We start from the raw sequence: 14814 nt of genomic DNA, 5'->3' as shown, positions 1-14814 counted from the left end.
ACATTAGCAAAGAATAGGCCAAAGTGTATTTACATGGGCTCCTGTGTTTTTAATATCCTCAGCTACTATATGGCACATCTGCTTTGCTAAGTGAATTTAGTGCTCATGCAAAATGCCATATGGCCTCACTTGAGACTTTGTACAAGCACAGTGCAAGCAGCCACACAGGTTTACACAGATCTTGCCTTTTGTCTATTATGAACTGTTGGAATGGAAGTACATTGGGGAAGAGTAGCAGAGAATGCATTTTCAGAAGTCTTTGCAAAACTGTACCAAAATCCCATTTCTAAAAGAATCTTGCTCCTGTCTTCCTTTTTAATATTTTAACATAGTGGAGGAGGATTACTGGACAGCCAGCTCTTTTAAAAATGTGTTTGAAATATTTGGGAAAAGCTTTGTAGTCTTGAATGTATAGTCCTTAGTACAGTTCATACTAGGTGCACCAGACAAGCTGGATTTTAAAGAGTGCCCTGAATTAACTAATTCAGAAGTTCCTGGGGGACGTCCTGTTCTTTTTCTTTTTTCTTCTATTTTTTTTAATGGAAAATATGGTACTTGCAATCTCAGATTAAGAGCTACCAAGATTTCAGTATGTGGCTGAACTCACAACACCAAGTGAGTTCTGCAGCTTTTTATTTCTGGGCAGGCAAACGATGAGGTGCAAGAAGGTAGGGAGCCAGTATTGATCTCTCCCAGCTTGATAAGCGGAATACAGAAACACTCCAGGGCCTTGGGCGAGGGCAGAGGGAAGTGAGCAAGGAAGTGACTCTCCAGAGGGCACTATTCTGGCAAAGGGACATGTGGTAAAGTCCATGCAACAGCACTGTGGTATGTGTTGGGTGCCCAGGTGTCCTCTTTTACAGAGGACACTGCCCTATTTGAAGGGCTGCTAGAGGATTGTCCTCTATTTTGAGGTGTCCTCTGTTTGAAGGGCTATCCAGTCTGGTATATATATAAAGAGTCATCAGAAGGAAGAAGAGATGGGCCCTGAAGTTGTTCATCAACAGTTAACACCTGGACAGCAGACTGAGCAAGGTGCACAGCCAGGTCACCTGGTCACAGTTCCACACTAAAGTGAGGTGTATTGTATTTCTATTGAATTTATAATAAGTATTTCTAAATTTGCATATGTAAACTTTGTGCAAATCACCATCCTCTTTTGTCCTCCTTTTTGGTGAAGCACAAATAACCACCCTAGAAGAGCAGCATCCTAGAGGCAGCATGGGAAAAAGAAGCATTGTTGTTGTTGTTGTTGTTGAGATGGCTTTAGATGTTGCCTCTGGGAGGCCACTTGCCACAGTACTCAGCTGTGTTTTACATTAAAATAAACAGTTTAAATTCATCCCATCTCTATTTTGTCACAAACCAAGGAGATAATTGCAAAGAAGGAAATTTTCTTGTGGCACCGGCTACTCCCTGTTTTCCTCATGTTCCATCTAGCTCCACTCTTTGAGAAAACATAGTCCCCCTCACAATGGTCACAAGACTCTCCTGAAACCATTTGCTAGGGCAGGTTCACACAGCATGATGGGAAAGGGTCCACTTATGGCTTGGTAGCTAGTTAAAAAAAAATCAGGAAGCCGAAAGCAGGAATCAATTGGCAGGTTCCCACAATGGAGAGAGATACAAAGTAGGGTCCCCTCTGGATCTGAATTGGGACTGGTTCCTAAATTATTTGGGGTAATGGGTGAGCACTGAGATGGGCAAGTTTGCAAATAACACCCATTATTTAGGGTGGTGAAACTAAGGCAGACTGTGAAGAGCCTCCCCCCCCCCCCGCAAATCTCCAAACTAAGTCAGTGGGTAATGAAATGGTAAATGCAGTTCAATGTAATTAAGTGTAAACTGATGCACATTGGGATTTTTTTTAAAAACCTAATGTTGTTCACACATGCATCAGTGTATGCATGAATATCAGTGAGTCCCCACTGCTGTACAGCCACCATACCAGTGCAGGTGCACTGTCCCGCCCCGCCCCAGCTGCTGCTGATCCAGGTGGCAGCTGCCTGACCAGATGCTCCGGGGCTAGGTGTCCTGTTCTGTGGTCGCTTGCGGCTCATGGGAGAAGCTGATCATAAGATCAAGGCAGGACGGCAGATCAACCCAGGAAGCAAGAAGGACCTTGGATAGCTCCAAGTGGGTCTTGCTGGCCCGGAACTGTCTCCTACTAGGATAATAGTATGCTGTCTCAACAAGTAGCTAAAACCAACTGAAGCCTTATCTAGGCTGATAAGACCTGTAGTGCAGTCAGCTCTGCTCCTCATGGAGGAGCTGACTGGATTGTTAAAGAGCCCTCATGTGATTTTATAGCCTGGGACTTCTGTGAGGCTGGGGTGATGGTGGTTCTGCCAGGGACACGTCCTCTGAGCCAGAGGTTAATGGCAGGGCTGTGGCTGAGAGGGCCCTGAATCAGGCACTGACTGTCCTACCTCCAGGGAAATCGCCTCTTCCTCATCTGAATCCTCTGCTGCACACTGGAAGGCCTGAGGGCTGGGGGTCCTGAAACCAGGCAGGCTCCCTGCCATGCTGCTGGATCCCCACTGCCAACCAGGCACTCCGAGACCAGGTCAGCACCCTGCTATGCCTCTGGAGTCCTGCGCTGGCTCGGCACTCCACAGGCAGGCAGGCAGGCTGCCTGCTGGGCTCTGAAGCTGGGTCACTTTCTCTTTTGTGTCAAGAAAAATGAAACGTTTCTCTTTGAAAGACTCTGGCACTTTAACAGAGGAGAAAGCAAGCAGCAGCTGCCCAGCCAAGCCCTCTGTTGCCACCAGCATCGGGCTAGGCTGGGTGGCAGCTGGGAAACCAAACTGGGCAGTGGCCAACTGCAGACTGAGACCAGGTCATGTGGGGAGAGACCATATATATATATATATATATATATATATATATATATATATATATATATACACACACACACACACACACACACACACATGCACCTCCCACAAGTCTCACCTGGCCAAGTCCCATTGCTACTGGCTTGGCAAAGCCTCTCAAGAGCTTGAGCCACCTCTCTGTGGCACCAGGGCATCTGCAGGAAGTAGCTGCTGGCAGCATGGCAGGGCATGGGGGTAGTGGAGTGGGTGGAGTGGCATGGCAAAATGGCTTGGGCCCGAACTGGTATTTGGGGCTGTTTAGTTTAGAAAAATAGTAAAGGAGGACGTGATGGAGGTTTATACGATTGTGCATGGTATGGAGAAAAAAGAGGCAAGGCCTCAAAATTAGGGCTGTGCGCCACTTCGGCCCAAATCCCAAATCCCAAAGCAGATCAGGGTGATTCAGATTGAAGCAGTCCAGTCCAAGATCAGGTTGGGTATGGCCCAAAGTGGGTTGAATTGCTCCAAAGTGCTTTAGGCCACTTCAGCCCGTTCTGGACAGCCAACCGCCCAGCTGCACAAACCCCCTGCTCCTTTCCTGGACCCGTGAGGAGCGCCCGCAGCCATCGCCATCTTGGAGGGAGCCGCCATATTCTTTTAAAATGGTGATTCTTCTTCCGGTAAGTAAATGGTACATAGATTATGGCTGTAAAGGGGCCATCTACGCAATATTACAGGTGTAAATATCCCTTTATAGCCACAGTCCACACACCATTTACTTACCGGAAGAAGAGTCGCCATTTTAAAAGAAAACGGCGACTCCCTCCAAGACAGCAATGGCTGCAGGTGCTCTCTCAGGTCCAGGTAAGGAGGAGCAGGGGACTGGGTGAGGGTGGCTACAGGGCTAGTGCAGCTGGGGGGGGGGTCTCACGGGGCAGGGCGGGGGGGAGCACTTCAGCTGTCCAGACCTCGCTTTGAATTCAGAGGCCAAAGTGAGTTGGCCTGACTTCGGATTGGCCTGAGGCAATTTGGGGCTGATTCAGAAGCTCTGAATCAGCTTCCAGAGCAAGCCGGGGTGTCCCTCGAAACAGGATTAAAAATATAAAAAATACTAAATTTAATACAATAGTAAAATGCCCAGCGTCTCTCAACATCTGCCTTACTAGGAAAACTGAATCCATGTGTCCCTGAAGAGGGTTGTCACTGAAACGTGCAGAGCATTTTACTATGTTATTAAATTTCATATTTTTTTCTAAGATAATTTAGAAGCCTCAACTCTTTTTTTAGCCTCTGTGCATTACAGGTTGCTGGACTAGATGAACCTTTTATGTAACCCAGCAGCGCTCTTCTTATGTTCTCATGGGAGGCTGGCTGAGAGTAAAGGAGCATAAAGGAAGTGGGGCAAGAAGGCAGTAGAGTGAAATTCAAGGATCTAATGAAATAATTGGTCATAGAAGCACACAGTTGAAGAAAGGAGGGGATCAAGAGATAGTGATGGGATTGGGATTGGGATTGGTGGACCAGCCTTGGGATTGGGATTTGTTCACCAGCCTTGGGATTGGTGGACTCTACTGGTGAACTCTAAGGGTCACTGGGAGTTTGTACCTACTCCATACTGCCCAGATAGAACATCATAGCAAGGAGAAGAAGAAGAAAACAGCTTGGCTGCCGCTAGAGAGGGAGCAGCTGCGGGAAGCTTGCTTTACCCCCTCCTGGTTAGAAAGAATACTGTACTCCAACTGACCATTGCTCAGAGACTGTAGAAGCAAGGGGAAGCACACTGGCCAGAGGAATAAGATCTGCTGGGTTCTGTGTGCATGTATGGAGTTTTGTTGTTGTTGTTTTGCATTGTATTATTAGTCTGTTGTAATCCAACTTGAGGATCATTTGAATGAAAAGTGGGGTATGCATCTTCTAAATAAATACTTTGCATACGGGCAGGAGAGAATGTATGTTATTGACAGGAAGGAAGTGGATAGGCAAGAAAGTTTTGGAAGGTCCAGGACTGTTGGCCAAGGAACATAGATGTGTAAGGTCTAGTGCCTGACAGAAGTCTTGCACCTCCAAGGTTTTCATAGAAGGGAGAATCCTGCCAGTTGTGGTTTCTCCTAGAGCCGTTTGCATTTGGGGAGGGGGTCACTTGAATTTGGAGGCCAATTCAGGGTGAACCCCCAAAACAAAACAGAAGGAAAGAGGGTGGCAGCACAAAATGATTTGGTGGGGCTTCCAGTGACAACAGACTTCTTGCCTTTTTTCCTCCCACCCCTCCTTTTAAACAATTTTAAAGCTTCCAGCTTTGCTGGGGGGCTTTGGGGGGCAGTGCAGCAGCAGCAATGGAGCCCTGGCTGCTGCCACCACCATTTTTCCTTCCCAGGCACTGGTGCCCTTCCCAGAAGCACTTTGGGAAGGACAAATAGTGGCCAGAGCTCTGCTGCTGCTGTGCTGCCTGCTAAAGCCAGTTGCTTTAAAAAATTGTTTTAAAGGAAGGAAAAAGGGGGAAAGAAGATAAATATCCCCCTTCTGCCACAACAGCCCCTTCCCTCATCCCCAAAATGATTTGACACATGTAGATCCAACCCTATTTTCTACCATTACTACAACACTGTATATTTCCCTATCTTCTGTGCTACCCTTAAGACTTATTTATTAGCTGACAACCTTTTAGTAAAAGGGTCATAGTGCTGGTAAATATGAAACATCACTCAGATCCATTGACAGGTTCACTTTTGGCTAATTTTGTCCATAGCCCACGGCCAATAAGCAAAATGCTATCATCTTCCACAATGATCTAATAAGCAGTATTATTACCACATCAAAACTGAACTTGAGTAAAGTGCTTTATGGTATAATAAATGTTGACAGGTTGCAAAGCATCTTGCTGCATGCAAAGATGAGTTTATAGCAGGCTGTATAAACTCTGGGGCCCCAGCCCCTATATAACTTTAATCAAGATTAATCCCCACTTCATCACAGTGTGCTTTATTAAAATATGTGTGGTAGTCTCATTCTGAAAAGGAAAGGGAACAAAAAGAAAGAAAAGAAAATGACACTGCACATAAATGAGCTCAGAGCATTAACTTACGAAGCATGAAAATAGAGTCCAATTCCAATATATGTTACAGAACTGATCAGAAAAATAGATTTCCTTTCTCTGAAGTATTCTAAATATAGTATCAATTGTATGTTACTACATGTTATAAGTTATACCATGGAACTGTTATGGGGGAGGAAAACCCCATGCCTGCACTATTGCTCTATTCAAATTAAGAGCCTCCCATGGCTACTGTTAGATAAAAATAAAAACTTCGGAGATAAGATCACGGATATCCCATGTTTTGACTGGTTTCGCCATGTGGACAATGTACTTTGGCAGAGGTGACAGAACTTGATCAAGGGTACAATCCTATGCATGTTTAGATAGAAAACCTACCACAACTCCCAGCATTCTCCAGCCAGCTGTGCTGGCTGGGGAATGCTGGGAATTGTTGGACTTTTTTCTACCTAAACCTGCTGGGATTGTGCCCCAAGTAAATTTAGTAAGGTAAACTGAGATACGTGACACTGTATAGGGAAAAGCAAAAGGTACAGCTCTGTCTGGCCAAAGGAAGAAGAATTCATCCCATCCTGAAAGTGATAACCAAACTCGGTATTTTCCAAGTGTGCCAACCAGTTATATCTGTCAAGCCCTCAACGAGCAAACTGTTTTAGTATGTACCACCAATTTAGACCACTCAGTATCCCATGATCCTTCAAAAGTAGGTAATACCAATTACCAAAAAGCGGAGGGGGTGATTCTTTCTCAATAAACAAACTCAAATAAAATATCCATCAAAACTCCATCTATCTGAGATTTTAAGATTTTTTTAAAAGACATGTTTAGATTCATATGGCTATTGAAGATGATTCCAGAATGTAATTTGGTCACCTTTCTTTGACAACAGTTTTTTATAAAAATAACAATAGCCACATTATTAGTGACTGTACATATTCTCTGTCCTATGCGACTTCCCAGCCTTGCCCAATTCACCATTACCACTGTCTGTGACGTTGATCATTGTACAGTGTCTCCTTTTACAACCCCAGAATTTTTTAAACAGGGCTGAAAACATCCCTTCTCTTGATTTGTTCTTTATTTTTTCTTCCAGAGGACAAAGTATGGACTACTGTGAATCATGATTTGCAGGAGCGATCTCCGGTGGTAAGCAACAGACCTGAGAAGCATGCTTTGCTACAGCTTAATTACAGTGCCACCATGGATCAGATCTCAGCCATTACTGGCAGCGCTGAGTATTGTGAGCAGTTCATCTCCTACTTCTGTAAACTGTCAAGGTTGCTGAACACCCCAGGTAGGCTAAAAGTAGAATGTCATTGCTATCCTTAACCATTTTTCTGGTTTTGCAGTGGGGCCCAAGTAGGCTGGAGGTGGAATGTCACTGCTGTCTTTCTAAACAATTTGGTTTTGCAGTAGCACTGAATCAAATCCAAAGATCATTTTGGGTTCAGGCTTACTTATGCGGCTGTATGAATCCACCTCACCCCATATCTGAACAAAAAATATTGCCCTTTATTTTAACTACCTCACCCACATTAACATCATTTTGATATTCTTCCATATTGTGTTGCTGATATAGGATTTTTGTGTCTCGTGTGTCATGGTGTCATTTCTATAGTCTCTAAGTTTTAATGCTGCGAATAGAAACAGCAGTCTTTTCCATACACACACCTTTTCCTCTCCAACTTGTAAAATGTAAAAAATTACATTTTTTTTCTCTTTGCTGTCACCATCTTGTTTCCATACAAAAGGACAGTGGTGAATTTCTGAAAAAGAGCTAGTGGGCTCAAGCATTTCCTTGGAAGCCACACCCTCTGACCTGAAAGCCTGTCCCTTGGTCTCAGATGTGTGAGAATGGGCTCACCACAGCTACTCAGCAGTGAAAGAAAGGAACTAAGCCCACACTCAGTTGCGTACTCTTCCTAGCATTTCACATGTTCCAGGGATGAGTCCTGCTATTATAAACAAGGTTCAGGTCTGATTTAGAGCAGCTCTGGATATGATGCAAATACAGGGGGATCAAGAAGTGCATGTGTCTCAGATTTCCTGTTCCTCTGCATAATAGATCTGCTTCAGGATTTTGGTGGCCTCAATGTGATGGTCTGTGGGAATGTGAAGGGCAAACTTGGTATGTGGAATTGTGTCCTAAACATGCACACCTGCCTTTATTTCAATAAGTCAGTCTTCAAGGAAGATACTGCATTGCAATGTATTTTGCATCTTCCCTTCCTTACTTGAAAATGGCTGTGGTTTCTAGCTATGGGTTGACCCTGAAACACAGAATTGTGCTCTGAACAAATGTGCAAAATTTCGGTCTGATACCACAAAGAAATACCATGTTACTAGCAAACTTTCAAACAGAGAATGATGAACAGGTGAGTTAAGGCAAATGCTTCACTTTACCCCACAAGTTAATTCAAAGTTTATAGATAATCAAAGGCACTTCATTGCTTTTCAGCTTAGAGATGGTCTAGCTAAAACTCTTAAAAATAGATGTTACCATTGACTTGCTGATCCTAGAAGGAGTTTTCAAAGAACCTGTTGGTTTTTACAAAGAAAACCCATATTATGTTTTATTATATCATATTTAAACTACATCCATTTCAGGTCTGGAGTACAGGATGCTCTCAGGGAATTAGGTGTATTACTGTGTTTCTTTACCTGGTATTTTGCTCCAAAAGAGGAAGAGGGGAAAACATACCAAAGAAAATCATTTTAATACTCACTGTGACAAAGGATCCAATTGTATTGTTAGCATAATACCAGTGGATAGTTTGCACACATCCTATAACAGTGATTTCTGCTAAAGAAAACAGAAGCCGATACATTTTCTTCTTCTGTGAACGATCTGTTCTCCAGCTCTGTTCAGCAAGTGGCCAGCCCTGATACTCATTTTTGTTCCTTTTCCCCTTTCTGTTTACTATGTGATAATTTTGTCTTATAATACATAATGATATTCCACTTATGTCAGAATACAAGACTTTGTGTGGCTTCTTCTCACTAGGGATTTTACAAATAAATCACATTGGCTTGCAGGGGAAAAAAATGAGTAAAACCCACAATTGTCTTTTGTTTGTTTTGCTTTTGTAGGGTGACACTATTTATTATGCCATATCACAATGAGGCATCCTGCTCAAATGCTAACATCAAACTAAGCCAAATCAACTGCTTGCCTCGTTCTGTATGCTTGGATTTGTACATCTAAGCACTTCGGGGTTGTTGTAGTTTTTCATGCAATGGTGTATGCAGGTACAGAACAGCTGTCAGAATTTTTGGTGTCAACCAGGTTGGCACAGAAAAACATGCAACCATTTCTGTGATTGCAGCAGCTCTGCCTCCCAGGGCTGAATGGCCAAAAAGCTAGCAGACCGAAGGATTTTCTGCTGCCATTAGAAGATTACACCCCAGTATCTCTTGGGGTGGGGGTAAACATGCTCATAGAAGCAACAACAGAGACTGCTGGGTCCTTACGTGTCCCCACTCCCCCAAGTTCAGTGGAGGCAGCTGGCACCAGAGGAGGAAAATTGGCAGGCTCAGGGAGAAGAAAGAGATAAAAGACAGTTATACTTTCTGAGTATAAGTAAGAGTCTTCTGCTTTTACAACTTAAAGCACTAAATGCCACATAATGTTATATACATGAAATAGTAAATACTTTTTTTTTTCTTTAGCATACAAAATAGCTGTGGTCCAACCACAGCTCATAATTGTACAACTTAAATTAATGTAATGTTTTCTTTGGTCTCTGTCTTTTTACTGCCAGACTTTGCTCTTTTACCTCTGGGCTTCTCCCCCAGGTGCACAGGCATCACAACTTTATCTCACCAGGCTGTGCCCATTGGCCCTTCCAGGAACGGCCCCATGACCTCTCTGGCTCTGCCTTGGAGTCCTAGCAAAGAACCAGAATTTGTCTTTCAGGCATTGGCAACCCTAATGGGAGACCTAGCTATGAAGTAAAGGGGACCTAGTTTTGAAGCATAAGTAAGCAACAGCACTCTCTCGTGCATGGATGCAGAGAGAAAGGAGTGGACTTGTTGAAATGGGTGTTTTGGGATGGGCCAAGAAGGCCCCATCCAGGCTCAGCAAAGCACAGACAGGCAGGAGAAGGAACAGCAGTCAAGATCCCAATGCCGAGTTCTGTCTAGGGTCAGTGTCAGGAGCGCCGTTGCTGCCTTCTGAAATCCTCAAGTAGCCAGAATCAACACGCAGACTATAGGGCTCTTTTCCAAGGCTTTATTTCCATTCAACCTAATGACGCTTTCAGATGCTAATTGCCTGAGCCTAATGAGGGAAACTTAAGAGAGCTGCCTACCAGAGGTTTCTAGCCTTAGGGAATCAGTTGGTCTCCATTTGGAGGGAAAAGGCGGGAAGCCTCTGAACTTAAGGGCTAGGAGGCAAAAGTCCACCACTTTCCTGTGGGGCATCGGGGCACAGCTGTTGATGCCACGCCAAGTGGGCTGAGCGCCTCCTCTCTGCACCCTCCATCTCCCGCTTGTCCTGGCGCCTAGCGTCCCGAAGCTCCAGTTGTCCATCCCCCTCCCTGCCAGGGTCGCTACCACTCTCAGGAATGTGAGCAGGGAGGGGCTGTCCCTCCGGCGGCATGTCTGAACAGCGCGCGGGTCCCTCTCCCATGGTTTCTATCTCTTCCTCAGAATCAGAACTGCTTTGGGGCTCTATGGGCTCTGATCCAACCCTGATAATCAATCAGGAGAGAAATTTGTTATGTCCAATTTTTACTGTGAATTTACCAAATTTGCACCTGCTCAACCAAAGAACAAACTAGAACAGAGTTGTGTACTAAAATGCACACATTCCTGAATTTAGTGCTAGAGTGCACAAAAAATCCATATGCTGTGGTAAAACGTGCACAAAAATATGTACAATAGTGGAAGTAATGCACATTATTATAGTCCAAATAGCTTGCAAAATGCATGCATTGGCCAAGCGTGTGTGCAAATATGCATATAGTTGGAAAACCTGTGCACAAAAATGCTTATATTAGAAATGTACATAAAAATGCATACAAATTTTCATGCAGACTTTTAACATTCGTAGATAGTTACAGAACTGGGCCAAGCTGAAGGTCAGAAAAATGAGAAACTGAACAGAACTGAAATTAGCAGATTCACTCATCTGTAATTCTGTCACTCACACTGCAATCCTATCCATGTTTACTCAGAAGTAAGTCCCATTGAGTTTAATGGGAGTTATTCTCAGGTAAGTGAGTATAGAATTGCAGCCTAATAATATTTAATAACAGGAATGTCCTAATGGGACCAACATTCCCCAAGACAGCATGTCTGAGAGTGAAAGGACTTTTTTTTATATCTAAACATGCATAGGAATTCACCCTAACTTGTCTAGGTATTCTTTTCTGTGTATATGTTGTTCTAGTTTCATGCTGTTTTCATCCTCCAGTGTTGAAAATGTGTTTGCTTCTCCACATATCACTTCAAGACAGCATCTGAAGCATCAGTTGCACTACAAAATGTGTTCAGAGCATGAGGCTGAATGAGGTGTGACCATTGAGAGAACATCCATTGAGAGAACATCTGGCCCCTCAGAAGCTCGTCCTCCTCTGCTAAATTCCTTGGCAAGAATGAAAGAAGCCTTCAGGGGCCTCTTGGAGAGGTGGGCCCTGGGAAAGCTTCCTGCCTTCTTTAGGAGTCTAGCACTGATGATCCAAATGCTTGGTTCGGCTTAACCAAAATATTCATGTGCCCTCACATTTCTGTTATACTCCTGGCAAATCATGTATAGACAGTGTTACGATACCACCTACTGGAAGAAAAGAGACAAAAGAGTCTTAAATCGGGATGGGCAGATAAGCTGGAACTTTCTACCAGTCTATTCTAAATCAGTCTATTTCCAGTCCATGTCAGTTTTGCATATCTCCATTCCATCCCATTTATGCGCATTAATCCATGAAGATAGATAGATAGATAGATAGATAGATAGATAGATAGATAGATAGATACAGATATTTCACACAGAAATTTGTATTTCAGTATGCATTTAAATACATCTTTTTGAATGTTTTTCTCACAAAACATGCATTTCTAAACACAGTTTCTCTCAAACCACCCATACCGAAATGTATCATAAAATACAGTTTTATACAGATTTTGCTACGTTATTTTGAGCCTAGAACTGCACTGCAAAATTTGAAGAAGTGCAAAATCTGAAAGATAACTATGTTCTTATCTGCATGTTAGTCCTGGCGCAGATCAGGTTGGTTCCCTTCCAAAAGCAGACTGAACAAAATCCTTGCGCATCCCTAGTTTTAAATCCATTGCCTGTTCAGTGGCACAGCTGTGGTTGGACCTTGAGGCCAAAGCCCAGGGCCTTGCAGCCCAAATGATCACCCAGAAAGCAGCAAGTGCAGAAGCAAACTTCGTTTGATTCCGGTACTCATGATGGTGCTATGATTTAATTGAGTTTAAAATGCAAAACTGCACATGCTCAGGGGTTTTTTAAATGGGGTTGGCAAACACTTTTCATGTTGTTTCTAACATTTTGGGAACATGGAAGAAGTGTTATAGCAGAAAATGTTAGTGCTGGGCCCTACCTCCTCATCCAAGTCATTAATAAAAATGTTGAAGAGCACTGGGGTACCGCAGGGCTCAGTCCTGGGCCCAGTGCTCTTCAACATTTTTATTAATGACTTGGAGGAGGAGGTGCAGGGAATGCTGATCAAATCTGCAGATGACACAAAATAGGGCGGGATAGCTAATACCCTGGAAGACAGAAACAGAATTCAAAGTGATCTTGATAGGCTGGAGCACTGGGCAGAAAACAACAGAATGACATTTAATAGGGATAAATACCAAGTTCTGCACCCAGGAAAAAAAAACCAAATGCACAGTTACAAGATGGGGGATACGTGGCTCAACAACACTACAAGTGAGAAAGATCTTGGAAATCAAAAAAGGCAAATGCTATTTTGGGCTGCATTAATAGAACTATAGCTTCCAAATCCTGTGAAGTACCAGTTCCCCTCTATTCAGCACTGGTTAGGCCTCATCTGGAGTACTGTGTCTAGTTCTGGGCACCACACTTTAAGAAGGATGCAGGCAAGCTGGAGAGGGTTCAGAGGAGGACAACAAATATGATCAGGGGACTGGAAACAAAGCCCTATGAAGAGAGACTGAAAGAACTGGGCATGTTTAGCCTTGAGAAGAGAAGACTGGGGGGAGATAAGATAACACTCTTCAAGTACTTGAAAGGCTGTCACAGAGAGGAAGGCCAGGATCTCTTCTCAATCATCCCAGAGTGCAGGACACAGAATAATGGGCTCAAGTTTCAAGAAGCCAGATTCCGGCTGAACATCAGGAAAAACATCCTGACTGTTAGAGCAATATGACAATGGAACCAATGACCTAGGGAGGTAGTGGGCTCTCCCACACTGGAGGCATTCAAGATGAGGCTGGACAGCCATCTGTCAGGAATGCTTTTGACTTAGATTCCTGCATTGAGCAGGGGGTTGGGCTTGATGGTCTTATAGACCCCTTCCAACCCTACTGTTCTATGATTCTATGTCATATATGTGGAGCAGAATAATGGAGCAGAAGTACATAAGAATTGTCTTGCTGGGTCAAACCATCATTCCAGCTTTTTCCAACACTGGCTAGCCAGATGCCTTTGGAAGCTCAGGAACAGGGCATGATAGTGAAAGCCAAAACCTATTGTTTGCCCCAGTAACTAGCCATGATGTCAGTTCATCATTGGCTGTTCTTCAACTCAGTTATATTTATATATTTTATTTGTAGAGATGGTTTCTAGGGATGTACAGGAAATTTATTTTTGTCTTTTGTCCAGTATAAGGTTTGTTCCTCTTCTCTCCTTTTTTCTTTTAGATTTCTATACAAAGAACTGTACACTGTGGTCTTTATTATTACTACTATTACTTGTCTCAAGTGCCTGTCCCCATCCCCAAGGAGCTTACAGTCTAAATTTAGATGTGGGGGGGGGTGGAAGGAGAGAGAGAAAGAGACAGGTAACACAGGATCAGTGCAAGAAAATACAATTACATGTACCTAGGGTTCATTTAAGCTGTGGATGCAGCTTAAGGGGTTAAGCCAAAGGTTCAAAGGAATAAAGTAGCCTTCTCCAACCTGGTACCCTCCAGATATTTTGGACTATGGTTCACATCATCCCCATCTAGCATGACCAATGATCAAGGATTATGACAGTTGTAGTCCAAAACATCTGGAAGGCACCAGGTTGGGGAAGGCTGATGTATGTGTTTGAGAAAGGAATCCAAGGCAGAAGGGACTAAGCATATATGAGGCAGCATGTAGAAGATGTTATTTCATACCTTCATTCAGAGAACTGAGAATATCCAAAAAACACTCTGTGTGTGTGTGTGTGTATGTGTGTGTGTGTATGTGTGTGTGTGTGTGTGTGAGAGAGAGAGAGAGAGAGAGAGAGAGAGTTGTTTTCACATTATTCTGATTATTTTAGTAATATACTACTTATACGTAGTTGTGCCATCTCCCTGAATGTCAAAATATGAGTAGGAATGGTTTTGTTGCTTGTTTTCTTAACCCAAATATAGCTTGATTTAAAAAGCATAAATAGAGGGCAGCAAGTGCTTTTTCAAGGAATCTTTGTAGCAGAGCAAAAGATAAAGATTGCAACATACTGTTTGTGCTATATATATATTTAAAAAGGGACTGTATTGATTAGGCCAGGGGAACAGAAAAATCAATAAACTTGCTTGCTGCAAATTGATTTGCACATGAACAAACATAATGTTTTAGCTGTACCCACTGCTTAGAGATCCCTTGCCCTTTGATGAGCAGTGTCAATATAGAGATGCTTAAGACAACAAAAAAAAAACCACAACAAGCATCAGAAAGGCAGAATTCCAGCAAGGTATTTTCAAAGATACTCATACCTGGTCTTAGGGATGTCAGAGAATTCTGCCACGGATCTCAGTGAAGCCA

General features: G+C 43.3%; 1 protein-coding gene across 1 annotated transcript in view; it reads left to right on the top strand.

Annotated features, from left to right (window-relative positions):
• The window catches only part of CNTNAP2 (contactin associated protein 2), a 2014778-nt gene that overhangs the window by 1511817 nt on the left and 488147 nt on the right, over nucleotides 1-14814 (top strand). Inside the window, exon 13 of the mRNA XM_084857751.1 lies at nucleotides 6962-7162. Within this exon, the coding sequence (XP_084713877.1) occupies nucleotides 6962-7162 (201 nt within the window). The remainder of the gene's footprint in view (nucleotides 1-6961; nucleotides 7163-14814) is intronic.

This window comes from Heloderma suspectum, chromosome 5 (assembly GCF_057233095.1).
Source record: "Heloderma suspectum isolate Gila_16-S chromosome 5, 16-S_ref, whole genome shotgun sequence".
Classification (NCBI taxonomy): Eukaryota; Metazoa; Chordata; class Lepidosauria; order Squamata; family Helodermatidae; genus Heloderma; species Heloderma suspectum.
This window is presented reverse-complemented; position numbering and strand designations above follow the sequence as displayed.